Source organism: Ovis canadensis, chromosome 3, assembly GCF_042477335.2.
Source record: "Ovis canadensis isolate MfBH-ARS-UI-01 breed Bighorn chromosome 3, ARS-UI_OviCan_v2, whole genome shotgun sequence".
In the NCBI taxonomy this organism is placed as follows: domain Eukaryota; kingdom Metazoa; phylum Chordata; class Mammalia; order Artiodactyla; family Bovidae; genus Ovis; species Ovis canadensis.
Window position 1 is genome coordinate 33463440 of NC_091247.1, and position 27509 is coordinate 33490948.

Genomic DNA, 27509 nt, shown 5'->3' on the forward strand with positions numbered 1-27509 from the left:
TCAGAGATGCCTTGGTGTTAAGAGTCTGGCTTCCTAGCAGCCAACTGTTGAGTGTTCAATAGAGCTGGGGCTGAACTCCCCACTTGCTGGTCCCCACAGCAGAACTGGGACCAGGGAGGGATACTGAAGTGTTCACAGCTGGAGCAGAGGTAGGAGGGATCGGTGACATCTCCAAGTCAGGATGGTGCAGCATGATGGGACCTGAATTACAATTCTATACATTCAGTGGATCCTTCTGCCAGACCCAGAGAGGGGCTCCAGAGCTGTTTACCTGAACTGGGCACTGTTTCTGCCAGAATACAAGTGCAGGAACTTACTCCACCAGAGGGCGGGCAAGAGTGGAGGTGTCAGTCGAGTGCAGGCGGTGGTAGGCATTTGGGCATTGCCTACCTTCTGTGCTCTGGGGCAGCTGAGATGTGCAGGATGCACTGACCAGGAAAGCGTTACCTCCTCTGCCTAGCGCAGAGGATGAGAGGGTTGGATAGCATCACCGATTCAAAGGACATGAACTTGGGCAAACTCTGGGAGACAGGGACAGGGAGGCCTGGCATGCTACAGTCTGTGTGGTCACAAAGAGTCGAACACGACTTAGCAACTGAACAACTGCCTAATACCAATGTTGCATAAACATTCTGAGCACGCACAAGAATGAGTTATACCAAGAAAGGAATTGGGTAAAACTGTCCACTGAGGATATACAGTTTGGGAAAAGGGGTCTCTCTCACACGCTGGCCTTCCATACCTCTCCTACTGCTTGGTTTAGCCAGGACTCTTCCCCGCTGTAAGCAGAAGCCCAGCCAAAGCCTTTACATGTGCGTGCATGCATGCTAAGTCACTTCAGTTGTGTCCAACTCTTTGCGACCCTATGGATTGTAGCCCACTAGGCTCCTTTGTTCCTGAGGATTCTCCAGGCAAGAATACTGGAGTGAGTTGCTGTGCCCTCCCTCCAGGAGATCTTCCAGACCCAGGGATCGAAGGCCATTCTCCATCACCGCAATTTCTCTCTTAAGGTGCTGCTTCAAGCTCCCAACACATTCCTACCCCAGAGCATAGCGCTTTATTCCAGCTTACTCTTTGAAGGAAAGGGGGTTACACCACAAGGGCAACGGCAGAAGAGAAGGCAATGGGCAGTCAGACTGACAAAAAGTTTGATTTTTATTGTTAAGTATCTGGCTGGGTGCAAACTTGTCCTCACCACCACTGGCCACCAGTGACCACCACTGGCCTCTCGGGAGGAGCAGGCAACAAGGATGGCTCCAGAAACACTGCCACCCTAGGCCTCAGGGCTTATAAGTTGGTGCATACAGAGGGTTCCACCTTCCAACAGGAAGTACAAACTACATCACAGCCCGACCTAGCTGGGAGGGAGAGATGTCCTAGCTAAAGGCACTTTGATCAAGGCACATACCCGGTGCCAGAGTTTGTCTTCCTTCTGGTCACTCTGATAAATCTAGATGCCACTCTGTTGAGAAACAGTGCTGCCATGGTTGGTGTTAGTGGGCGAGTGGGCAGGGGACAGGGCCTGCTCATTGGTAGAACTTCTTGTTAGGGTTGTTGGCATGGTCCACAAGCAGCTGACACGGGGTGAACTGTTTTCCATAGACAGCCTCGTACTTCCGGAGCCGGTCCACTATTTTCTGTGCCCCGTACAGATCCACAAAGTGGAAGGGCCCTGAATGCAGAAAGAGGGTTTTGTTGAAGGAGAAGCGAAACAAGCTCTGGGGTGAAGTAAGCTACCTTTTTGACTTGCAAGACTGACCTCCAAGACACGGGGGGAAGCCAAGCCCAAAGACCGCACCGATGTCTCCCTCTGTGGGCGTGGCCAAGACCCCTTCCTGCAGGCACAGGATGGCTTCATTCACAAACCTGGTCACTAGGCGGTACTGGATGTCTTCATCTGAGGAGCTACCAACAAGGAGAGACATTCAGGGAGAGGAAGAGTCAAGGGGAGGATGTAGGGGCCCTGGCACGGAATGAGAGTGAGGGCTGGTGCTACTGGAGTTCGGGTGCTAGTTGCTCAGTCATGTCTAACTCTTTGTGACACCATGGACTGCTGGGCTCCTCTGTCCGTGGGATTCGCCAGGCAAGAATACTGGAGCAGGTTGCCATTTCCTTCTCTGCTGGCACTTGGGCCAGCCCTAATGAACTTCTGCCTCTAGAGAAGGAGCCACCCTTGGAAAAGGACAGTGGAGAGCTGCCTGCCCTGATTAACTGGAAATGAGAACTGAGAACAGGCCCTGCAGGGCAGACAGTGTGTCCTGGTATCAGCAGGTACTGACTATAGGGGACGGTGAACGGTGTGCAGGTTGAGCAAGCCCAGGAGAACTTTCTAGTTGCTTTCTGGCACCCTCAGAGGGATGGCTTATCCAGATGTCTTCCCAAGGCTTGGCTGCAGTCCTTACCCTGATGTCTGGTAGAAAATGAGGTGGAATGTGGAAAGGCAGAAAGTGTTAAGAATCAGGAATGTTTTCTCTGATCACCTATGGTGATCATATAAAAAAAAGGACTGTGGAGGGTCCAAGAAGCTTTGGGCTGGTGAGAAATACACTTCCACACTGATAGGCCCTCAACTGAACTTACACGTCAGGCTGAGAAGGCATCTTCAGACTTGCCAAAATACTGTCCATGTCAGAATTCAAATTCTTATTCTTCACACCCTCCTGGTAGATGTAAAAGCCTTTCCCAGACTTGCGACCTAAAAGAAGCAAGAAAAGGGACAGTTATGATTTCTCAGAGCTCAGCACTGAGAATTCTCTTCTCTGCTAGTCTACTAGAAAGCCCTAGCCTCTCTTCCACACTCCTGAATTTGTAGATCTAGCCTACTCCAGAAATTAGTATTTGTCAGAAGAGCTGGCAGAGAAGGAAAAAAGAGCTTATGTTTCTCAGAGCTTGGAAATCTGGGTACCTGGGTGGGAAAGGCTGTGTAGGCGAGTGTTAATGTCCACACCTGCAGTACCAGGCCCTCAGACATCCAGGTCCTAGTGTTGATTTTGTTGCTACTTTACCAAGAGAGAAAGCCACCTCTCTGGTGGGCCTCAATTACATACTCAGAGGTTTACTTTCTCCACACAGGTGGTCAGAGAACATGGAAAGCCTGGAGGCAGGGCTCCTGCAGTACCATGGGTGTAGCAGAGGCTGTGGGTAGGATGAAATGCCTGTCAATCTTGCATTGCGTGGGCAATGGCAGAGCCTCAGGAGGCCAGAGTTCCACCTTTTGTCCATAATCTACAGGCCTAGCCTAAGAAGAGGCTGTCATGAAATCATTTTTAAATTCCCTATGACAGTGGGCTCTGTTGAGAAAATATACTCTTCCACCTGGCCCTCTGTAGCTTGGGTTGCAGGGACCGTTACTCATGGTGCTAGTTCCGTTTCTCTGAGGCTACTCACCCAGGAAGCCCTTGGATATCATCTGCTGCAGCATTTCCAGGCTTCCACCTGCAAACCGCTCCCCAAACTCTTTGCCGAGATTTTCTGCCACGTGTTTTGCGACATCCACACCAACTTCATCCACCAGTGTAGCGGCACCCACAGGGAAGCCGAAGCTCGTGGTCAGGGAGTCCAGCTTCTTAGGGCCAACTCCTTCCTGGATGGGCAGCAAACCCAGGGCCTCAGGGAAGGGTGTCCCAGACTCCCCTAAGGGCACCCCGTGCTGCTCCCAGAATCAGCCTGGTGTTGTGCCCACTTCTCTTTTGGGTGCTGCCAGGTCAGACCCAGGACTGGGACTGATACACAGAGGGAAGCACAAAGAGGCTGGAGCGCCCCAGGAGAGAGTGAGCCTTTCCTAACCTATGGCATTCAGAGGAAGTCTAGACAGGAACAAGTTATTCATTTCTTTCTTGTTTGCAATCCTGAATCTCAAAAATACCGAGATTCCACGCCAGATGTGGTAAGGTTCCCTACCCTGAGGGAAGAGACATCACCGAGGAGCAGGGCTGCAGTGGCCTGTGATCCCTGAGTCTAATGGGAGCCTGGCGAGTGTGGCCACGCCCTTTCTGCCACTGACCAACCTGGACGGCTACCAGAAGGGTCTGTGTGTGGCAGAAGCAGGTACAGCACCAATCAGACCAAAATGGGTCCTGTTCTGGATGAGGGTGCAGAAACAGCACATAGAGCATGTCGGGAGGGCTCCGGGTGACTGCAGCAGGGAGGACACTAGGGGAGCAGAGCTAAATTCTGCCCATTTTCGCCCATGATGTCCCAGCAGTGGGTGGAATGGAAGGGCAGCAAAAGGCCTTCCTGGAGAAAAGCCAGGAGTTAGTGTATTAGAAGGAAGTCTGCTCTTCATCTTGATATTACCAGTCTGGAAAACTAGTTTCAGGAGTGGAAGATGCCTCCAACATTCTGAGAGTGATACCAACCTGGAGAATTCTGATGACTTCAGACATCATGGGTGTGAGACACCTGGTGGTATAGAAGCCAGGTCCATCCTGCAAAGCGAGAGAACACGAGCTCATGGGCCCCTCGGTTGAGGGCACTGCCTGAGTCGGAAAGCGGCCTCCCTTCCCCAGGAACCATTTCAAAATTCAAGGTGATTTATAATCTCAGTCAGAATCCTTAATATTGAACTGCACAAGCCAGAGCCAGGGGCAGCCTAGTTTGATTCCAAGAGGACAGGAGATAGTCTCACATCACCTGCAAGGTCTGGAATAGTTGGGAGAACCCGCCGTGTCCCAGACCCCGACTCAGCAGTAGTTGCACCACTGTCCGTACTGTAGATGACCAAGGGAAAATCATATCAAAGAAAGAAAGAAAGTGAAGTCGCTCAGTCATTTCTGACTCTTTGTGACACCATGGACTGTAGCCTATCAGGCTCCTCGGTCCACGGAATTTTCCAGGCAAGAGTACTGGAGTGGGTTGCCATTTCCTTTTCCAGGGGATCTTCCTGACCCAGGGATCAGAACCTGGGTCTTCCGCATTGCAGGCAGATGCTTTACCATCTGGGCCACCAGGGAAGCCCAGTCATATCAAAGGCTGATCTATTTGCCCTGAAGAGTCACCAAGAAGCCTGGACATACATATAAGGAGTTTTCATGGCACTTTTCTGAATCTGCTGCTCTGATCCACAGTTCCTCACCTTAACCACAATGATGACCTTCCCTTGTCTGAGGCCGACATCTACAGCAGAGGCAGTTGTGTCCTTCGAAGTCTTCTCAGTTGTGATAATCTCCAGCAGCTGCATCTTGTCCACGGGAGAGAAGTAGTGCATGCCGATCACCTGGCAAGAGGGACGAAACACTGCCAGACTTAAGAACTCTTGAGGGGGAAACTTATTAGGGTTCTTTTTTTTTGCTAGGAAAGCACTGCAGAGAAAGGCTGTTGTAGTAAGGGAATACTGGCTTGATATGGTCAAATGGTTTGGTTTCATGGTTCTTTGATTAAGAGTCCAGTATGTTCATGGGCGAGCTACCCAAAATTCTCTTCCATTTGCTTCTAGGGCTTTTCACCGAGGGCAATGGATCTTATCCACAATTAATGCCAAACCCACAGCTAAAGGCCAAATTAGATTTATTGGGAAAGAATGAGTGAGGGTTCCAATTATATTAATGATGATGGTTTGGGTGAGAGGGTCCACTTTTTAACGGGTGGGGGGAGACAGGCAGAATCACTTAATATGCTGGACTGTCAGAGATGCATCTAGATTTTACACAGATGGGTCTCACCACCAGGATATTGTCTGCCCTTCCCATTCACAGATTTTGCACATACAGGTTCAGCCAAAATACAATCCAACTGGCTGAATCTGATTCAACCAATTGGTCTGAATCCTTGGATGTGAAACCTGAGGATACAGAATTGTATCTGTATCCTGTATCTGTATTCTGTATTGTAACTGAATTCCCTGTGCTACACTATTTCCATAAGGGACTTGGGGATCCAGAACGAATCCCCCAAGGACACAGAGGGATGACTGCCCTGGGTTTAAATAACATTTCTCAACACTCAAATTCCCTCAAGTGTCACTAAACCAGTGATTCTCAAAGTCAAGTACCCGGACCAGCAGCACTAGCATCGCCTGGCAATGTTAGAACTGCGAATTCTCAGGCCCTCCCCAGACCTACTGAATGAGGTACTCTAGGGGCAGGGCCCAGATCTGTGTTTAAGAATCCCTCCAGGTGATTCTGATACATGCTAAAACTTGACAACAGCCTCAATAATAACATTTAGGCAGTCTTCACAACTAAATTATGACAGAAGTCTATCCATTAATTCATAGATTTGCCCTTGTCCCCTACTTTACCTATAACTAATATCCACCATTGACTGACTGCTTACTATCCACTGTTCACTAGTACATTTACCATTTATTCTTTACATGTAATCCATTACAACACTGTGAACTAGTCTAATTATCTAGATGAGGAAGAAAGCTTAATCAGGAGGTTAGTATTAGTAGCTCAGGGTCAGTTAGTAAATAGCAGGGTGGGACTCCATCAAGGTGGGCCTGTCTCCACAGCCTGCCCACGTCCCATTGTGTGACGCACAGGTCACTGAAACGTCACACCAACTTATCAATCCCAAAGTTACTTTTAACCTCTAAATTATTCTTCTACTTCCGTCTAAAATACTTTAAAAAATAGGACCTGATTCAGTCTATACTCCTGAGCAAAAGGAGTTCGCCTTTACTATGTGTAATTTATATACAATGAAATGCACAGACCTTAAAAGTGCTCAGTTTGATAAGTTCTGATAACAGTGTATCTACCCATGCCATCACTACCCCAGGCAAAACCTATTTACATCGCTCAAAAAAGCTGTGCCAAAAGGTGACCACCTCTGTCCGAGACTTCTGGGACCTGCCCAGGTAGACTACTTCCCAGGTGGAGTACTGGAGGGCCTGTGTCCTGGGCATGTCGAGATGGCTGGTCGCCCTGCTTGGCCCACCATGGCCTTACTCTTACATGCATGACACAGGCAAGCAGAAGACAAAAGCTCAAGGTCTCTGGGGGGTGAGGAACACAAAGTGTGCTGCTTGTTCCGCTCCATGGGGGAGAAGGACAGGTTAGCATCACAGACACAAGATCAGGGTCTCCTCTGCTGCCTCAGTGCTGAGCAGCTGCTGCGAGTGGTTACGACGTGGCGAGATCTGCCTTGACCTTGTGTCTGGTGTCTTCCCGCAGGGCCACACTCACAGCTGCTACTTCTTCCTGCAACCTCCTCCTGCTATTACTGAGCCTGCCTCTATCAGGCCCACATGGCCTCTAATCTGCTGCATGCTGGGAAATAAGATGACCCTGTGTCAGCAAGCTATTAGAACAGCAATCAATAGACTTTTAGATTTTGAGCACATGGACTTTGTATTAACAGTTATGGCTGTTTAAAGGCCTTTTATATTTCCTGCTGACTTCTGGCTGGTTCTGGTTAGCTGAGGCTAACTGCTATCCTCCAGAGAGGTGAACTGTTTTTTTCTCCTTGAATGACTGCACTTGATTTCTCTGGTAGAGAGCAGAAGCTCAAAGATAAATTTTCAGGTACTGTTTCAAACATTCACAGTGAAGTGCTTCTACACCTACCCCTCTCCTGTCCTGGGGAGAAGCTCTAAGCAAACCTATGTATGGACACACCCTGACTGCACCCCGAGATCTTCCATTTCTGGGTCCCCAGTGGGAACCAAACCCATTCCAGACAGCCACCAGAAAATGCTCTGTAACTCAAGTGTTATTTTTGGAGCATCTCTTGTTTTAGAGCCTGGCTTTCAATACCCAACTGTAAAAAAAGGTAGCTTTTATAGTCTAAGCCTGAATAATAATTCCCATTAAGAATGCAAATCATCTATAAGGTATATTTTAGTTGTACTTTACTTGTTTCTTCATCTCACACTGGTCATGTTACTAGCTTTTCTGTGACCAGTTTCTGGGACTACATCATCACCCTCACCCACTTTATAATCCATACCTCTCCCTTCTCATGTTCTAAGCCTTCATCAGTGAGTCTGAAGCAGCAAAACATTTCAGAATTTTCCTCTGCTCAGAATTTACCTTCTCAGGTCTTTTACTGACAGTAGCAATCTCACCGATTGGAAGAGCAGATGTGTTGCTGGCAAAGACACAGTGATCTGGAATCACCTGCAGGAGAAGAGCATTTAACAATGTGTCAGGTAGGCCCAGGAGGTGACGACAGCCAAAAGCAAAGTCAATGAGCGACACCTGGGCTTCTGCCATCCTCATCATTGTAAGAATAAACCATAACGTGCATGCCTACTTCATGTTACATGTGTGATACTCAGAAATGGCACACCACTATAATTATATCTACAGTACAAGAATACTATTAACTTAGCTTTACTGAACCGGGGAATAGTTTCTAATGTAGACTGTCTCAGCATTCTGCCCACAATCTTGACTTATTCACACTTTTATTCAGAAGGTTGGATGAAAAACATGGAAGGCACACCTGTCAAACTTGTGCAAATCTGGGCAGGCAGAATCCTAACATCAGAGCTGAGACTCAAGGTTCAAGATACATTTGATACACTGAAACAATGGGTATAAAAAAGACCAATTATAATGAGGATAAAGATAAAGGACTGTATTAGGATTTTATGAAAATGAAGAAAGAGGAAAAAAAGTAGGCATCTAATGGGCAAAACCTGGCTTGGCAGTAAAATTGTGTATAGAGCCCATGATCTTATTTATTTTTTATTATTTTTATTTGGTTGCACTGGGTCTTAGTTGCAGAATGTGGGATCTAGTTCCCTGACCAGGGACTGAACCTGGGCCGTCTGCATTAGGAGTGTGGAGTCTTAGCCGCTGGACCACTGGGGAAGTTCCCCATGATCTAATTTAATCAAAAAAATAATGTAAATCAAAAGTAGAGCCCGATGGGCAGAAAGCTAACATAGGCTCAAGCTGTGTCATTAGTGGTATAGTGTCTAATGTTGATGGTAAAATTCTCTATGAAGAGCAAACCAATGTCCCCAAAGATGGCTGGCAACAATATGTTCCTCCTGGTACATGTGTGTCTCTTTGCATCCAGAGGGGGAGTCTCCTTCCCCTCCCCTGAAACCTGGCCTGGCCTGTGATGCGCTTTCACCAATGGAAAGCAGCAGAAGTGACTCTGCCAGTTGCAGGGCTCGCCTAGTGAAGCCCAATGGCTTTTGCTCTGCTCTCTTGGATGCCGGCAGCCATGCTGCAGAGAAGTTCTGGTTCAGCCACTAAGTGAGGACAGGCCATGGGGAGAGGGAGGGGCCCCAATAAGCTTTCTGCTGAATGCAGTCTCACAAGTGTCCCCACTGGGAAGCCACCTGGAGTTAAGGGCCAGCTGCCTCTTGGAGCCCTGCCCTAACTGCAGAACTGTGAAAAGGTCACGGTGATTTGTGGGGGTCTGTGGTGGTTTCTCACATGCCAAGAGAACGCTGAGACATGATGAAGACAACAGAAGAAATGACTGAGACAGTGAGGGGTCTGGAGATACGGATTATGAAGATATCAAAGGAGGGAGTTTCTTTAGCTCTGTCGAGAGGAAAGAAATGAAATTTTGAATCCCTGAAGAACACTCGGTGGACTCAGCTTTACCGTTTGCCTATAAAGAAAGCAGAGCCCAGGATCTGAGGCTCTCCTAAAGGTCTTGCACCTGAAATTCTTTGATGTTCTAAAGATAGCTCTGTTCTGGACCTTGCTCTTTTCTACTCTTTCTGAAGAACTTCTCTGAATATCTCCTACCTTAGATGATTTCACTAGCTTCACTAAAGAGGTAAAGGCCACTGATTTATTACATAAATATCCACAACATACATGACATCTTGGACTTTACGTTTGGCAATCATCTTCCTACTCTTTTCTTACTATCGGCTAGAAGTTCATGACTCCCTGAACACCCTCCCTGAAGGGAGCCAGCGTGAGGAACGCCACCCATGGCAAAGGTCATGAGGAAGGAGGCTCGGCATACGCAAAGGCAGGATCGAGCCTCAGGGGTCCCCCTGGAAATTTTCGAGCATCTACCCCCAAGACCAGAGTCTGCCTGCTTTACTGTGTTATGCTTTCCACCTACTCTTCTGACATTAACAGGGGGCTGTCCCCCCACCACCTTTTTCTGGAAAAAGTTAATTTACAGCTTTTAGATAAGTCTCCTGGGCATAATAAGAGTGTTTCAATCCAAAACCCCCTCTGATGGCTTTCTAGCCTGCCTGCCGGACTCTTACAGCTGTGCATATGATTGTTTGCGGCCTCCCAACTGTGAGAGGCACAGGAAGCTTAAAACATCCTAGGAATGAAGGGGCTTCCGAGGAGTCAAAATCATTAGACTAGGACTGATTAAGGGTTTCATTTGTTGAGCCAATACTTGCTGCCAAATTTTCATATCTTTTATTTGTAGATATAGTTGGCATGTAGAAAAAACAGGTAGTAGACCTGGTATTAGCAACATTAGATCTTTGAGTTAAGTACTTTCTTGTTATAACCCACTGCACCTTTGTTCTACAGGAATGTAAGTTTATTTAGTACTTTGAGGATGATGCAGATTAAAGAAAAAACACTTCTAGGGAAAAAGAGTTTTCTGGTTGATAGACATTTATCTAGGAAAAGAGCCATAAAAATGTTAACAGGCCTCCTTGGGACTTCCCCGGTGGCTCAGAGGTTAAAGCGTCTGCCTGGAATGCGGGAGACCAGGGTTTGATCCCTGGGTTGGGAAGATCCCCTGGAGAAGGAAGTGGCAACCCACTCTAGTACTCTTGCCTGGAGAATCCCATGGAGGGAGGAGCCTGGTAGGCTACTAGTCCATGGGGTCACAAAGAGTTGGACACAACTGGGCGACTTCACTTTCACTTGGCCAGAAGATGATGTAAAACCAGCTGGGACCTTTTGTATACGGGAAGGTATGCAAAAAGAAAGCCTGGTCTCAATAAGGGTTAGGACTGCTGCCCCTGCATAACTCTGCATATTCCATTATTTCTTTATGTACAACTTGGGGTATATAAGCTGCTTTTGAAAATAAAGTTGTGGGTCTGGCACCGATGCTTGGCTCCCCCATGTTGTTCTTTTCTCCCTTTTCTGGCTAAATTCCCACCTGGAGCGTGGAGGCTCACCGTGTCTACTTGTCTGCCCTGGCTTCTAAGACCCACGAGAGAGGGAGCCCAAGGCGGGGCACCCTCTGCTATTCAAGCAGGCGCCTGTGGCCTACGTAGATGGTGCAAGTTCCTTGTCTTGGAACTTTATTGGTTTTCCACGTAAACCAAGTTATTCAGCCTCTTTTCTCTACTTATTTTCCTACTACACTATTTCTTTCTAATCTCCCTCCATATCTTTAATTAAGCAATTAATTCCTCAGACGCCAATGCCATCTCCACTTCAAATTCCCTGGATCCACTGGGGCTGGACCCGGCACCTCCCTTTCTTATCTCTGTCTGCTGCCTTTTCCCCAGTGCCTTCCCTCTGTGGCATGCATGGACACAGGAAACCCCTTCGCTTTTCTCTCTCTTTCCTTTCTCTTCTCCCTTAAGCTTTACACTTTGGCTTGAAGTACTGTACTGATTTGTTTACAGCCTGTACGTCTCCTGATCTTATCCCTCTTTCTTCTTTTCCATGATCACTGGCTTCTCAACTGCTAAACCTAACAAACTTCTCTACACACAGATCCTCCCAAGCCCTGATTTTCTGGAAGCAAACACCATCATCCCATCAGGTGGCAAATGCTCTTTCAGTGGTGAATGGCTGTGTCTACTTTTGCCACCCCTCAGCCTTCCCTCCAGTGCCTGCTGGGGTGCCCCCCAAAGCCCCAGAAACACTGGGTATACATCTCTGGGGCAGGGCCACCTCAGGACAGAGAGGACTCACACCGACCCTGCTCTTCTGAATATTCTCCTGCAGCTGAATCTCCATTGCTCTCTGTCTAAAGAGAAGACTTTGGAATGTGTGTTTCACAAGTGGAATTGGTCCCAGCAGGAGCTGCTGCTCTTTGGTTTCTAAACCCGCGGTCTTGAGTAGAGCGGACATTGTCCTCCAGTGGCAGGAGTCCTAGGAGCACAGCCCACTACTTGAGACACCTGGCATGTTGCCAAGCCAGTGCCGCTTTATGTACACCGTTTACGGACCTCCACTCTGTTTACTTCACCGTAGGCTAGTCCAGGCCCTGGTTCCACCTCTCGCCTGGAGTACTGCCACATCTTCTCTCCTCCTCCTTTACACCACCTGGTTTAAATACTTGTTTTGTTCATGTCATCCCATCTCAAGAGCTGACTGTGCGCAGCATGTGGACTCGAGACCACTAAATGAGCATCTGAATCCTGCCTGGAGAGTGTTTCTTCCCTATTTCCTCTGCTGCCTAGACCTGAATTAGTTGAGCTGTAGCTTGCCGCCAACCCGAAATGCGAAGACGTCGGGCTACAGTCCATGAGGTTATCTGTGTATGTCTGGGTGACTGAACTCCAACGTCAGCCTAACGAACTCTGTGCTTCAGTTAATAAGATACTTGTGCGTCTTCTCTGAGGACTTTGATTTGATCTTTACACACAGTGTGCACAGGTTCATGTAAAAACTTATGTCTGGGGGGACACAGCTTTGCGGGGCACCTCAAAACTGCTGTGGAGCCTGCTGTATTCCCTTTTGCCTGGCAAAGAAAATAAAGCTACTTTACCTTCTCCCATCCACCCCCCTCAAAGAAACAAACAAAACCCCTTATGTTTGGGCCCTAAGAACAGAACCACGAGTTTCCTGTCGTTCTTTTAAAGAACCCCGTGTCTGTGTTCTCCACTCACTGCACGAGGAGTCAGCACCACAGGCCCCGTACTCACCGCTTCTGTCTCCTTCAGCACTCTGTGCTTAAGGCTGAGGTCCTCAAAAACGGCTTCAATCACCATGTCGGCCTTTTCAAAACCCCGGTAATCAAGCTGCCCAATCAAGTTGCTGAACATGGCATCCCTTTCAAATGATGTTAGTGTTTTCTTCTTCACTTTATCATTCAGTCTGGAAACAAAACAAAACACATCTCTAGTCGGAGTGGGAGAACAGGAAACTAATATTTACTGAGTGTCCATGGGCCAGAAAGTGTACCGTGTATTTTCTACCAATTCAGCGAGGTTAGCTATGCCCCTCCCATTTTGAGGGGGCTGAGCTGCTCAAAGAAGCTCAGACGGACTTGTTAAGGGAGGGTACTAAGATTCAGACAGGCTGACTCTCACATCCAGCCTTCCTACTACAAGATGCCTCTAATGCCCAGCCTGCATAAAACAGCTAAATCTGCCAAGAGGAGTAAACATGAACACCAGAATGGCAAACAAAAAAGCAGCTTGAGTCATTCTCTACCTATGACAGGGGAGACAGCCAACACGGGTCCGAGACCACATGAGTTTATACTTGCTTCCATATCATTTTGTTATTCTGTAACTGTGATCTACTGGAGGACAGAGACCCTGCATTACGTCTTATATTCTTAATCCATTTCCTGGTCAGTACCTAGTAGCACAGTATATTGATTACATAAAACATTAACTCATTTCTTCTTCCCCAGAGAGCTAAACAAGATTCCTGCTACTCAGACACTGAACTGATTGTTTTTATTGCCAAGGAAAACAGGCTCTCTTAGGTTTCACCCTGACCACACTTTCAGAATAAATGATCTAGAGTTTTCCTCTGAATTAAGAATGAAGCTGCAATCCATTCATTAGTTTCCTTAACCAAAAGAAAAAGCCATGTGGTAAGTTCAAAGTAGTAGTCAAAGTCTTAAAGTATGGATTCAAATATCCTGGTTTCTGGCAGCTATGTTGGCAGTCAACAAATAAGATGCCTCTGAATGTTCAAAGCATTATTAATTGCTCTAATTCTGATGCCTAATGGAACTATTCCTAAGGGAGGACTGGAGATGTGTATGTCCCGAGTCAATAGTGCAGTGAGGGGCACTCACCAGAGCCTGATGTTTCTAAGGCCAAAAGGGAAACCCAGGACAGCTGGATCCAAAAGAGATCGAGGAGAAAAGGTTACTCTAGAGCAGCAATTTCTCATTTGGGTGACAGAATGAAACGCTGTTTGGGAACACTTGCATGCTGGCCTCAGGGCAATGGTTACCAAGCATGTGCCATTTTGGGGCTCTGAATCTCTTTTACTACAGCACCTTGCTATCTTGACATTAAGATAGTGGCTATCTGCCAACATGATTAAACCTGCGAGGTGGTGCATGGTATTATGGCAGCAATATATGAGCCTCTCTGCAGAAAAGGGGTAAAAACATGTGTAAGCTACATAATTCATTTAAGAAACAAAAAGCTCACTCAGCTAAAAGTCACATGTAAGACAGTCAAAGTGCAGCCAGCCTCAGACAGTCCATTACACTGCAGCAGAGAAATGAGCTGAAACCGATCCCAGTTTTGCCAAGTTTGCTGTTCCACTTTCCCCTCTGCATTATGGGGCTGGGGCTGGGGTATGAGAAGGGGGAGGGGCAAGAGGGAGAATAATATTCCCCTTTTATTAATTCAGAGGGAGGATGGAGACACAGTCCATAAGATCCAGACACTATGGAGCCAAATCCGTTAACTGCTTCTCCATGGTCACGCCAGGAGAAATACGAGGCTCACAAGTGCAGATCCCAGCCCTATCTTCAGGATGCAATTACACGTTTCCTCATATCCCAAATCTCAGTTCTCTCCATAGACACACACAGTCATGCTGTTTCAGTATTCTAAAACAATACAGCAATTAAAATTCACATATAGGGCAATTTCTAGTCTGATACCAAAGCATAACGTACATGATATTTAAAAACATCAATACATAAGGTTTTCTCTTCTGCACTCAAAGACTATAGACCCCAGTGATATTAATGATTTATAATAACATTGTCTGCAACAGCAAAAATTTAAAAAAAGTGAAAGAAGGAATTAGTGTTTCTCAAAATCAAAGAAATAAGACTTAAATATGGAGTATCCAGTACAGATCATGTTCAGGAAAAAGGAAACTGTGATGGTGAAAATCAAAACACATTCTACTCTCCCAGCAAAGGCAGAGAGAGCAGGCTCACCCTTTGAACACCTGCTGCTGTCCTCGACCCAGCGCGGGCAGTGTAGTGTCCTTAAGTATGGTCTGTAGGCCCTTATCCACGGAGACTTGAGCAATGCCGGCTCCCATCAGCCCTGCACCAAGAACGGCAAGCTGCCTGAAAGGAAAGGATGAAATGACTTTTGATAAATGCTCTTAATTCAGTAAAAAGTGGGACTGCCCAGGTTATCATCCAATAAACCAACTAAAGCAGGGACAACAATAAAGTATTTAAAACCATTTGTATCTACAAAGACACCTTTCATAAATGACAGATTTTTAAAGTTAAATGCAAAAATCCAGTAGGTCTAAAAGAATTGGTTTACCTAAAAAGAGTTATACTGATTTTCAATCATTCCCGAGATGACTGAAAACAAAATAAAACAACCCAGATTATGCTTAAATTCACGAGTACTTTTCTTCAAACAAAGGCCAACTTGCAGTGATGGGCACAAAGACTAATTCTCTTTTCAACTACTTGTTAGTGATTTTGTCATTTTCCAATCATCTTTCATTTCTCCTGAAATCTGTGCCTTTATCATGCTTTACTTGGATTGGCTCAAAAGCCTTCCCTCAAACACCTCCATACATGTGTCTGCCTTTTCCAGCCCTGAATTCCTCTTGAACTTATCAGAACCATTTGGCTTATACCACAGTATTCTAGAATGGCTTTCATGTACATTATTTTTGTCTCCTCAACTAAATTCTAAGCTTTCTGAGGGACAGAGTTCATGTCTGATGACTCTTTAGTTTTCTATAGTTCTGAAACAATATGCCATTTTCCCATTAGTAACTAAAAAAATTTTCAGAACAACTTTCTTCATAAAAGAAGCCCAAGTTTACAGCACTGCAGATCTAAATTAGAGCTGCCTCATTCCTAACAATTCTGATATTCAAAAATCTTATTCAAGACCTGAAAAAAAAACCTAATTTCAACTCCAGGGAGCATCTTTCAAATGCAGTTTTGTGATAATACACATATTTTACATGGTGAGTGTTAAGTAACTGGAGAACATGAGAAAAATAGGGTAGAAAAATATAAAGAATAGGAGCTGAAAAACTTGTTCATATATTTACTGCATTGAAATTAAAAAATTTTCTTGAGAAATGACCCCACAAAAATTAAGACAACCACAGAAGAGGAAGAAACTTGCAACATGCATAGCAGACAAAAGATTGCTACTAGAGAACTATAAAGAACACACGTATTGATAACAATAACCCAATAAAATGGGCTGGGGTTTATACAAAGCAATTCATAAAAGAAGATAGATTGCCAATAAAATGCCCAATCTCCCTAATAATCTGGGAAATGCAAATTAAAACCAGACACTCTCCCCACTAGGTTGGCAAAAGTTTAAAAAGTAACTATGAAGGTGAGGATGTAAAAAAACTGGTTCTTTCATGTGTAGGTGATAGAAGTATGGTGGTGGTGGTTTAGTCGCTAAGTATACTTTGCCCTATAGAGGAGGTCAAATGTATTAAAACCAAAAACTGTATCCTCTATGACCCAGTAATTCTACTATCTACTCCAGGGAAATGGACTTATGCATAAGATGACATGCCAGCATGAAGAGTCATGTAATGTTTACAATAATGAAAAAACTGGGAACCACCACCAGTCCATCAGTAGGTGACGAAAAGGAACAAGTTAACTGGCATGTAACGATCATACACAGTCTCTCTCCCAAGTTGTACCACTGACTAAAAAGAGCAAGTTACAGGACCCATACTGATAGATCCCTTTTATATTGCTAATAAAACATTCAAATCATAAACACAAAACAGATTCATCTAGTATTTTTAAAAGTTTTTTAAAAAAGGATAGTAAGAATGCATTCTTCATACAAAAAATTATTTTTTGAAAAGAGAAAATAGGTAAGGAATTCAAATTACTCCCCGAGGCAAAGGGGAAGAGGCCTAGAGAAACAGAAGTGGAACTACGACTGACAACTAGGGAAGCAGGAAGGGGGATGCCCTGTCTTCAATTTATTAAATTTTCGGTTCAACCTAGTCTGCCTTGCATACCTTATAATTTATTCTTCATTTCTAACATGATGTTATCTTTTCCTTCAATTTATTTCCCCAAGTTAGGTCAACTCTTACATCATCCTGTTTTTCTGTCTGTTTAGTTCTGAGTTTTTAAATTTTTAATTCAAAGTAATTCTTTTTCTTATCTGCAAGTATTTACTTAAGGTCACAGAATTCAAGTCCGAGAGCATTCTGCTACAGTTTTCTTTTGCACTGTGGAGATTGTGGGGCAGAGTTTTCATAAGCTTAAGTATTTTGATTCTCATTTGTTTCTTTTTCCATGGGTTTCATATGCATGCTGCCTGTCTTTTCTGTGTATTGGTACAGAGTAACAGCTTCTCTGGGTGATATCATATATATTATAACAGTAAGAGTTACATGCAGACCAGAATAGGAGTTTGGAGTGGCTAACTAGGTTTCTTAAAAGTAAATATTTATAATTTAAAATTTAATGGTAAATTTTTATAGGATGTGTGAAGAAGTACAGATTAAAGTGGCTATCATCATTCCACTGCAGCATGGAAGTAACTGCTCTCAGCCACTGAATGTGAGATACTTGCCAACCTTGGTGATTCACAGGCAGATTGACACAGATTGATAACAGATTGATACCGATCACTATCTGTGCTGGACAAGCAGTGAAGACTGTATTTCATATTCTAATTTGGAAATCAGTCGTCTTGGCAAGAATCTGTCTTACCTGGACTTCTTACTGATTTCCTCTTCTGCTTTAGATTTGAATCTCATTAAAGATGAGAGATGGTTGTAAAGGAGAAGGAAGTAACATTAGCTGCTTTCACAAGCCCCTTTGTGTAATTCAGCTAGACAGTGTTTCTCAGTCTTGGCACTACCAGCATTTTGGACAGGTGACTTTGTTTTGTGGCTCTCCTATGTACTGCAGGATGTTGAGCAACACTCCTGGCCACTGGCCACCAGATGCTAGTTCCATCCCTCCCTCCCCAGTTGTGACACCTAAAAATGCCTCCTGACACTGTCAAATGTCCCCTGGTGGCAACAGTGCCCAGGTTAAGAACCACTGAGCAAGAGGGTGAGTTTAGGGACATTATTAAACTTCAGATGCTGAAGAGCTATTGAGGCAGCATAACATTGAAAGCCTTGCTAAAGAGAATAGATAGGAAACAGGTAAGGGGACTCATATTTAGGCTACAAGTGAAACAAAGGACAAGCCTTTAGCGTCTAGAATAAGGCTTTATGGTTTTGTTTTGTTTTTTGCTGTGCTGAGGCCTGTGGAATCTTAGTTCCCCAACCAAGGACTGAACCCAGGCACCTGGCAGTGGAAGCTTGGAGTCCTAACCACTGGACCACCAGGGAATTTCTAAGGCTTTATGTTTTTTAATGAGGGAAAAGTATGAATTCCCAGAGATGGTATCTCAAGTCACAGGAATAGACAAGGTCATCAATCAGGACACAGTGTGTGTATTTGGTTTAGGAAGGGGAAACCTAAACCAGATTTCTAGGGGACACGAGTGGTGACACAAGAATGCCTCTATAGGAGCCATTAGAGGAGTCTGGAGAGCTTCCCAGGTGGCTCAGTGGTAAAGAATCCACCTGCTGATGCAGAAGACATGGGTTCGACCCCTGGGTTGGGAAGATCCCCTGGAGAAAGCAATGGCAACCCACTCCAGTATTCTTGCCTAGGGAATTCCATGGACAGAAGAGCCTGGCGGGCTACAGTTCATGGCATCACAAAAGGGTCAGACATGACTGAGGGACTAAACAACAACAGAGAGGTCTGGAGAAGACTCAGCACAAGCACGACGCTGAAGGCCACGAAGTCCACGGTAGGACAGGGGTCTATGCCAAGCAGGGCAAAAGCGGCTTAGGGCAAGACTGAGGCATCAGTGAGCTTAGCATGTGCTGAAGTCCACAGGGGCTTCTTAGGCAGAGTTGAACTTACTTAACCTCCTTCTGCGGAGCTCCAAATTTATTCTTCTTGCATTGGGTTTGACCACGGTAAAGTCCCATCAAGGCTTTTGATTCTTTGGTCATTGCGAGCTCTCCAAATCTCTGGAAAGTAAAGAGGAAGAAGAAAAGGTAGAGCTTCCCAGTCTTGGAGACATGGATTCCTTTGGGTCAGTTCCTCTACAGAGCAGGGGCAACATGTGCTAAGCCTCAGGTCCTGAGCTGCAGAAGTTGGTCACCTCCTGCTGAGGGTCTTTCTCTCACTTTCCTCATCTGTACTTCTGACGATTGCTTTGCAAGGTTCTGGATATAACTAAGCTCTCAAGATTCTCTACATCAGAGGTCGTGGCAACTTTTTTCACAGAACTAGAGCGGACCAATTATCTCAACCACCACTCTCATTTTAAAGACTGGGAAGATGAGGCTCAGAGAAATTAAGTGACCTTGCTCAAAGCTACCCTGCCTCAAAGTGGCAGAAAACGAACTTGAATCCAGGCATTATGACTCCAACTTCAGTTCTCTTTCCAAGGTAGTAGGCTGCCCCATGTGATATTTACCACTTTAAATGTATCTTAACATTTACAGAGAACAAGTTTCAAGTTAGTGGATAAGAGCATGAGATTTAGAATCTGTATTTGAAAGAACTGGGTTTAAAGCCTGGCCCTGCCATTTCCCAGTTGTGAAGCTTTCTTCATCATTAAAATGGGAAAAACAATACCTATTTTACAGTATTGTTGTGGAGAGTCAATGAGAGCACTCGTAAAATGACTGGGTTTTAGCTATTACCATCATCAACATTACTAGAATTTACTGGTTCAATTACATGGTTAGAAATAGCATTTCAAAGAAGGAATCACTGCTAATAATGCTGTCTTCATGTCTGAATAGAACATGAAACAATGTTCTGCTAGTCTTGTAAAGTAGGTTCTATTCAGTAAGTCAGTGATTTTTCAAACTACAGGCAGAAATCCATCAGTGGACATGAATTTAGTGCATTGTAGTAAGTAGAACAGACAGAAAATACTGAGTACAGTGTACAGGCTAATTATTTTGTGAAATATGCTTCAATCTTTGTATACATATGTGTATGTGTTATTGTATTTGGTGATAATGTAAAGGAATTCATCAGAGTGCACTATGGTAAGCAACCCAGGATAAAGAATGTTTTCTCTGGAATTTGTCCTGAGTTCTTCAGATACCTTTTGTGTTACTGAAGAGCAATCATCCAAAGAATAGCAAGGAGCGATAAGAAAGCCCTACTCAGCAATCAATGCAAAGAAAGAGAGGAAAACGATAGAATGGGAAAGACTAGAGATCTCGTCAAGAAAATTAGAGATACCAAGGGAACATTTCATGCAAAGATGGGCTCAAGAAAGGACAGAAATGGTACGGACCTAACAGAAGCAGAAGATATTAAGAAGAGGTGGCAAGAATACACAGAAGAACTGTATAAAAAAGATCTTCACGGCCCAGATAATCACGACAGTGTGATTACACACTCACCTAGAGCCAGACACCCTGGAATGTGAAGTCGGGTGGGCCTTAGGAAAGTGAAAGTGAAGTTGCTCAGTCATGTCTGACTCTTTGTGACCCCATGGACTGTAACCTATCAGGCTCCTCAGTCCATGGAATTTTCCAGGCAAGAGTACTGGAGTGGGTTGCCATTTCCTTCTCCACAGGATCTTCCCGACCCAAGGATAAAACCTGGGTCTCCCACATTGCGGGCAGATGCTTTACCATCTGGAAAATTCGGAAGGAGATTGGAGTACCAGACCACCTGACTTTCCTTTTGAGAAACCTGTATGCAGGTCAGGAAGGAACAGTTAGAACTGGACATGGAACTGTAACAGACTGGTTCCAAATAGGAAAAGGAGGACATCAAGGCTGTATGTTGTCACCCTGCTTATTTAACTTATATGCAGAATACATCATGAGAAATGCTGGGCTGGAGGAAGCACAAGCTGGAATCAAGATTGCCAGAAGAAGTATCAATAACCTCAGATATGCAGATGAACCACCCTTATAGCAGAAAGTGAAGAAGAACTAAAGAGCCTCTTGATGAAAGTGAAAGAGGAGAGTGAAAAAGTTGGCTTAAAGCTCAACATTCAGAAAACGAAGATCATGGCATCCAGTCGCATCACTTCATGGCAAGTAGATAGGGAAACAGTGGAAACAGTGGCTGACTTTACTTTTTTGGGCTCTAAAATCACTGCAGATGGTGACTGCAGCCATGAAATCAAAAGATGCTTACTCCTTGGAAGGAAAGTTATGACCAACCTAGACAGCATATTAAAAAGCAGAGACATTCCTTTGTCAACAAAGGTCCAAATAGTCAAGGCTATGGTTTTTCCAGTAGTCATGTATGGATGTGAGAGTTGGACTATAAAGAAAGCTGAGTGCCGAAGAATTGATGCTTTTGAACTGTGGTATTGGAGAAGACTTTTTTTTTTTTTTGAGAAGACTCTTGAGAGTCCGTTGGACTGCAAGGAGATCCAGCCAGTCCATCCTAAAGGAGATTGGTCCTGGGTGTTCATTGGAAGGACTGATGTTGAAGCTGAAACTCCAATACTTTGACCACCTAATGCGAAGAGCTGACTCATTTGAAAAGACCCTGATGCTGGGAAAGATTGAGGGCAGGAGGAGAAGTGGATGACAGAGGATGAGATGGTTGGATGGCATCACTGACTCAATGGACATGGGTTTGGGTAGACTCCGGCAGTTGGTGATCGACAGGAAGGCCTGGTGTGCTGTGGTTCATGGGGTCGCAAAGAGTCAGATATGACTGAGCGACTGAATTGAACTGAATCATCCTTCAGTGATTGCTTAAAACTTCAAAACAATCGAATCCACTAAAATCTATAATCCACCAATTTGTTAGGAAGTAGAATGGGTGAGGTTGGTTCCTGAGTCACTCTGTTTTTTTGTTTTAGTGGGTGCAAAAAATTTCCCTTCTAGTTTACCAAAGGGAGGCTGGGATTCAGTTTTATCTGTAGGCCTAACAAGTAAGAATCATATTTCCCTACCAGTGTATTATGTCACAATGAAACCAGCCCATCTACAGAACAAAAAGTCCAAACAATTCCTTCTGAAAGGATTATAACTCTATCTCTGCTTTTCCTAGTTATACCCTCGTTACTGAGCAAAAGTGAAAAGTGAAAGTTGCTCAGTCATGTCCAACTCTTGGCAACCCCATGGACTGTCTAGTCCATGGAATTCTCCAGGCCAGAATACTGGAGTGGGTAGTCTTTCCCTTATCCAAGGGTTCTTCCCAGCCCAGGGATTGAACTCAGGTCTCCCACACTGCAGGTAGATCCTTTACCAGCTGAGCCACAAGGGAAGTAAGGGAAGCCGTTATTGAGAGCAAGTTCAAATACTGGATTGGCCAAAAAGTTTATTGGGGTTTCTTCATCTTTTATTTGGCTTTAATTTCTTTATATATATATAAAAAATTTATTTTTGGCTGTGCTAGGTCTTTGTTGCAGCACATGGGTTCTCTCTAGTTGCGGTGAGTGGGGGTACTCTCTTGTTGGAGTGCTTGGGCTCCTCACTGTGGGGCTTCTCTTGTTGCGGAGCACAGGCTCTAGGGGGTGTGGGTTTCAGCAGTTGCGGCTCATGGGTCCTACAGTGCGTGGGCTCAGCTGCCCCACGGCTTGTAGAACCCTTCTGTCTAGGGACTGAACTTGTGTCCTCTGCATCAGCAGGTGGACTCCTAACCACTGGACCACCAGGGAAGCCCTTCCATAGTGTCTTAACAGAAAAACTGAAATGACTTTTTTGTCCATCCCAACATCTAGGGACTACTATGGTTTTCTTAGCATCTACCGGCTCAGTGAGATTAATGTTTTCTACTGGCTCAACCACCAGAAGAAAACATTTATTTTTTACTAGACTTTGAATAGTTTTTCTTTTTTCAGTTTTACACACAGCATTTCAGATCTTGGTTTTCCTGTCTCCAATAATAAAACACTGAAAGGAAATGATTTTACCTGAGATTCAGAGAGATAGCCAGCATTACTCCCTTGCTCGATTCCAGTCTTCACCACCTAAAACACATAGAGAGCACTTGTTCCTTGTTGGAATGGACTGTTGAGATGTACAGTAATGCTGAAAAAAGATTTCTAGTGTTGTTAGTCTTCAAAAAGTAAGTCAGAAGTCTAAACTGAACTGAGAAAGAGAAGAGGACTGAGTGCCTTATTACTTAAGACAGTTAATTCTCCATCTCTGAGGCTACTGCTAAACCTAGCATAAAATGGGAGGAAATAAAATAGAAGGAAAGAGAATTAAAGTCAGAACATGAAAAGCATACGGAGGTTCCACAGCTCAATCCTACCTCATCCTTTGAATCCTGTTACTTTGTCACAGAAAGAGTTGTTGTCACCCCTTTCTGAGTTCAACAATAAGTTTACTGTTTCCTCTTCACTTCCTTCCCTCCTCCTCAAATTATTTGTCCAGCTCCTCTCCTGTTTTTCAAATAAGAGCAGGTCCCCTAAGTTCCACTTTCAGCTCTTTCTCCCTCTATTCATCCATCCTCAGTAACATCATTTAGTTTACCACGTTAATCATGATCTCCGTGAAATCCAATTTAACATTTGGGGTTAAGTACTATCCTAACTACAAAGGCAAGTATAAAAGAAATAACTGTGTACTCGATCACCATAATTTATTGATGATTAAAAAAATAATAAGTAAATCTATATCCTGAACTGACTTCTCTGTCTTAACTTCCTGAAATACCTAACCTCAACACTTCTAAAATCGAACTCTTCTCTTTGGCAAGTCTCTTACTACCCTCGTATTTTCGCTTTTACTATTCTATCTCAGGATCTTATTCAGACTTCAAGTCTGAATTACCAGCATAGTTTCCTAGTTCACTGTTCTTCTTTGTCTATTTCTAATTCATTTTTACTCACCACCATGAGGATGGTTCTCTATGACCTATATAGGACAAAGGTCAAATTTCTTACTTAATCATTATCTTCTAAAATATAGCTTCAGTCTGCCTGCCTGAAGACATTTCATAATCCTTCCACAAAAACTGATATCATTCAATGTTTCTTAAAGAGCCTCATGCTTTCCAACTTCTGTAACTTTATTCAAAATGCCCATCCCTACCTGGCACTATTTTCTTTTCATCTACTCTCTGCCTGTTTTTCAGGGCTCAAGTCAAATTCCATGAGGCTCTACCTAATTCTCTGGCTCATAGGGATTGTTCCCTTCTCAGTGAATTTAGCAATTTTCCTCTATCCTGATTATCTGGCATTAACCCCCTGCAGCTGCATACCACCCTTCAACCTGACATCTGCCTTACCACATATATATGTTCAATCTCCCCAACCCAGACTATCAGGTGAATGAGGGTAGGGGACCATGTTTCATAACTAATGTATTTTGGTGTCTTTGGCTCAAAACATATTTGCTGACCAATTCAGTCTCCAATTCTGAAGTCTTTGATCATATGCTCTTTAAAGCTTAGACTTTTCAGATTGAAGATTTTATAAGTTTTAAAGTCTACCTTTAGACAGAAGTTTCTTCAACTCTGTGATGATTTTAAGTATCCTCTCTTATCTTTTCCAGAGCTTCTCTACATCATTACATCTTTTTCATAATTGTGGCATTGGAGAGTCGATGAGATATTTTAGGTAATGACCATAGTTTTGACTAAGGACAAAATACAGCCATTAATTTTGTTTCGACTACCTCTTAATTAATGCCTGATATTTTACTGGCCTTATTATACTGATAAGACATAGGTTCCTTTCCTGGTTTATAACTGGTCGTTTTAAGCTCATCAACTAAAAAGTATGCTGGCACTAATTTCCCCCAAATATCCATTTCTGTAAATCCCCATAGCTTGCTATGCTCATGTGTTATTTTAGTTAAGTATTTTGACAGCAGCATGAAGAACTTTAGTGCTGGCATGCATGGTGCAGAATGGCAATAAAGAGTACTGCTCTAGACAGAGGGAAGAAACATGAAAGATGTTGGAGGATGGGGTAAAGACTCACATCAATTATTTTCAGGGGTGCAGGATAAAGGCCTTTGGTCTGCTTTTGTACTTTTTCTTCCACCTTTTTGTAAATCTGTTGCCTGACAAATGGAATACTCAAGGCGTATGACGTCATTTCTGTAAGGTAAAATGCTATTAGCTTCTTACTGGTAATAGCTTAGCCTCCTTTATTAGTTTGTTCTGTAAACTCCACAAAAATGCAGTGATTCTAGCTCTCTGAAAGAACTGCTCTTTACTCTGATATACACAATCTAAACTGCAACCTAAGCACTTCTTTAAACTTAAGTTGATAAGCATTAAAGCTGAGTGTTGGGTACATGGTATTTATTACACAATTATATTATTCCATTTTGGTATTACTTTAAATTTTCCAAAATAAAAAGTTTTTTCTGAAAATGTCTTTAATCAATGGAAGGTCCAGGACTAGAGCTTTGAGCAGAGTTATTGCACCCTCTAAGGCTGAGTTTATACTTAAGAGTAAACAATGCACTTATCTTTTCCTTATTCAAATTTATAGCAAGTCAAATTAAATTCCCTGGAAAGAAGCTGTGACTTTGTTCTTTAAAAATGACACTCACTTTCCACCAATCCCTTGTCTCTCTTTGGAGTGATCTTTTTATCAGCTAGTCCTTTGGCAAAAGTAATTGCAACTTCTTCTAGGTATTCAATTGTCCGTTCCTCTGGAGGTTTTACTCCTGGTCCTGTAAAGATGAACACAACAGACTGGAATGTCAGTCAGGCTTGGCTTAGTCCCAGGTGGGCAAAACCCCAGGAAAACCAAAGCCAAAGACTCACACCCATTTTCAGCGCAGTTTTCTAAGTCAAACTAGAAACTGGTGGGTGGCAGTATGGACTCAAAAAGAGAAGTCACACTGAGCAAAGGTGCAACAACCTACTCCAGGGAGAAAACAAATCTTAAGCCCCATAAATCTGGCTTCCACTTCTGGGTAGGATGTATTATGTCTCATGAGACCCGTATTCTCGCTGCAAAACTGGAAAAAAGTCAATTGCAAAATCACATTTGTAAAGATACTGGAGAGCTGTGGAAGCAACAAAGGTTATATAAATAGAATTCCAGAGAGGGAAGAGCCTGTCAGAGGTGAACTGTGAACATTCTCTTTTCTGCAGGCACATGATGCTTTTGGGCATGGGCTGAGGACTGGATGTGGCTCAGGCAGAAGGATGCTACTGAGAGAACGTGAAATGATCAGAGCTTTTGGTGGTCACATACAATAGGTCAGAACTAGAAAAAATCAAACACAAAGCTAGTTTTCCCCCATGGAACATCTGTGGTGGTGCAAGAGGCTGGAAGCTAGAGTGTAATCTCTCATAGTGTCATAATGTTTAGCATAGCAGTACTTCTACAGAGAAAGGAACTTGCCAAAAACATCAACTGATTTTTCACTGAGGCCTTTGCCTGACACCAAACTTACTGAATGGAGGAAAATAAAGAGATAGACTCAAAAACCCCAAAGGCTGTTTTTACAGCCTTTGAAAACACACACCTACCAGGCTCTCAATCAAAAGCTTGTAAGAGCCACACTTAAAAACTCTGCCCTATTTTCAGCCTCTGTGGAGGAGACAAAAAATGAACTAAGTCACTAACTTCCGAATAACAAAAGTGCACAGGGTCCATGGAAGTCATAATGCTGGAATTATGGAAGAATACGGGAGATCAGTTGCTATAGAAAAGAAGCACTTCAGAGATCTACAGAGGGGCCCCTTGAAACTCTGGCCAAGTTATCATTCTGCACATACATGAGAGGAAACTATCTGAGGTCAGGGAGAGAGCCATCATAAAGGCATGAAAAAAAAGTAAGAAAAAAATGACCTATAGCTAGGAGACAAACTGACTGATAGAAACAGATGCAGAAATGGAAAGATAGAATAAGCAGATACAAAGGTTAGAAAGGTTACTGTAAATTCATGCTGTATGTTCAAGAAGATAGAGGAAAACAGAAACATAATAAGGGAAAATTGAAGATTTAACACTGAATCAAATGTTACTTCTAAATATGAGAAAAAACAACGCTGAAACAAAAAATACAGGTGATTGGATTAATAGCAAATTATACAGTGAAGAAGAAAAAATCAGGAAACGTGACTATATGGCAAAGAAATATAAACAGACTGAAAAAGAAAAACAGAGCTTCTGACATATGTGAGGTTGAGGTCTCAGTAAAAAGATAGGGAAGTGAGGAGACAAAAGATCTGTACTCTAAAAACCATAAGATGCTAATGAAAGAAACTGAAGATGACGCAAACTGATGGAAAGATATACCATTTTCTTGGATTGGATGAATCAGTATTGTCAAAAAGACTATACTACCCAAAGCAATCTACAGATTCAATGCAATCCCTATCAAATTACCAATGGCTTTTTTCAGAGAACTAGAAGAAAGAAATCTTAAAATTTGCATGGGGACACAAAAGACCCCAATAGTCAAAGCAATCTTGAGAAAGAAAAACAGAGCTAGAGGAATCAGGCCACTGACTTCAGACTATACTACAAACTACAGTCATTACAAACAGAAATATAGATCAATGGAATAGGACAGAGGGCCCAGAAGTAAATCTGCACACTTATG

The 27509-nt window shown here is 43.8% G+C and overlaps 1 protein-coding gene across 1 annotated transcript in view; it reads right to left on the minus strand.

The window, feature by feature from the left end:
• Positions 1 to 1137: 1137 nt before the first annotated feature.
• The window catches only part of HADHA (hydroxyacyl-CoA dehydrogenase trifunctional multienzyme complex subunit alpha), a 44653-nt gene continuing 18281 nt past the window's right edge, over positions 1138 to 27509 (minus strand). Inside the window, exons 8-20 of the mRNA XM_069582822.1 lie at positions 25500 to 25622; positions 24920 to 25038; positions 22901 to 22957; positions 18910 to 19019; positions 14944 to 15078; positions 12725 to 12896; positions 7977 to 8063; positions 5075 to 5215; positions 4359 to 4427; positions 3388 to 3583; positions 2581 to 2695; positions 1760 to 1905; positions 1138 to 1672 (exon numbers count right to left, since the gene is read on the minus strand). Of these exons, the coding sequence (XP_069438923.1) occupies positions 1527 to 1672; positions 1760 to 1905; positions 2581 to 2695; positions 3388 to 3583; positions 4359 to 4427; positions 5075 to 5215; positions 7977 to 8063; positions 12725 to 12896; positions 14944 to 15078; positions 18910 to 19019; positions 22901 to 22957; positions 24920 to 25038; positions 25500 to 25622 (1616 nt within the window). The 3' untranslated portion in view covers positions 1138 to 1526. The remainder of the gene's footprint in view (positions 1673 to 1759; positions 1906 to 2580; positions 2696 to 3387; positions 3584 to 4358; positions 4428 to 5074; positions 5216 to 7976; positions 8064 to 12724; positions 12897 to 14943; positions 15079 to 18909; positions 19020 to 22900; positions 22958 to 24919; positions 25039 to 25499; positions 25623 to 27509) is intronic.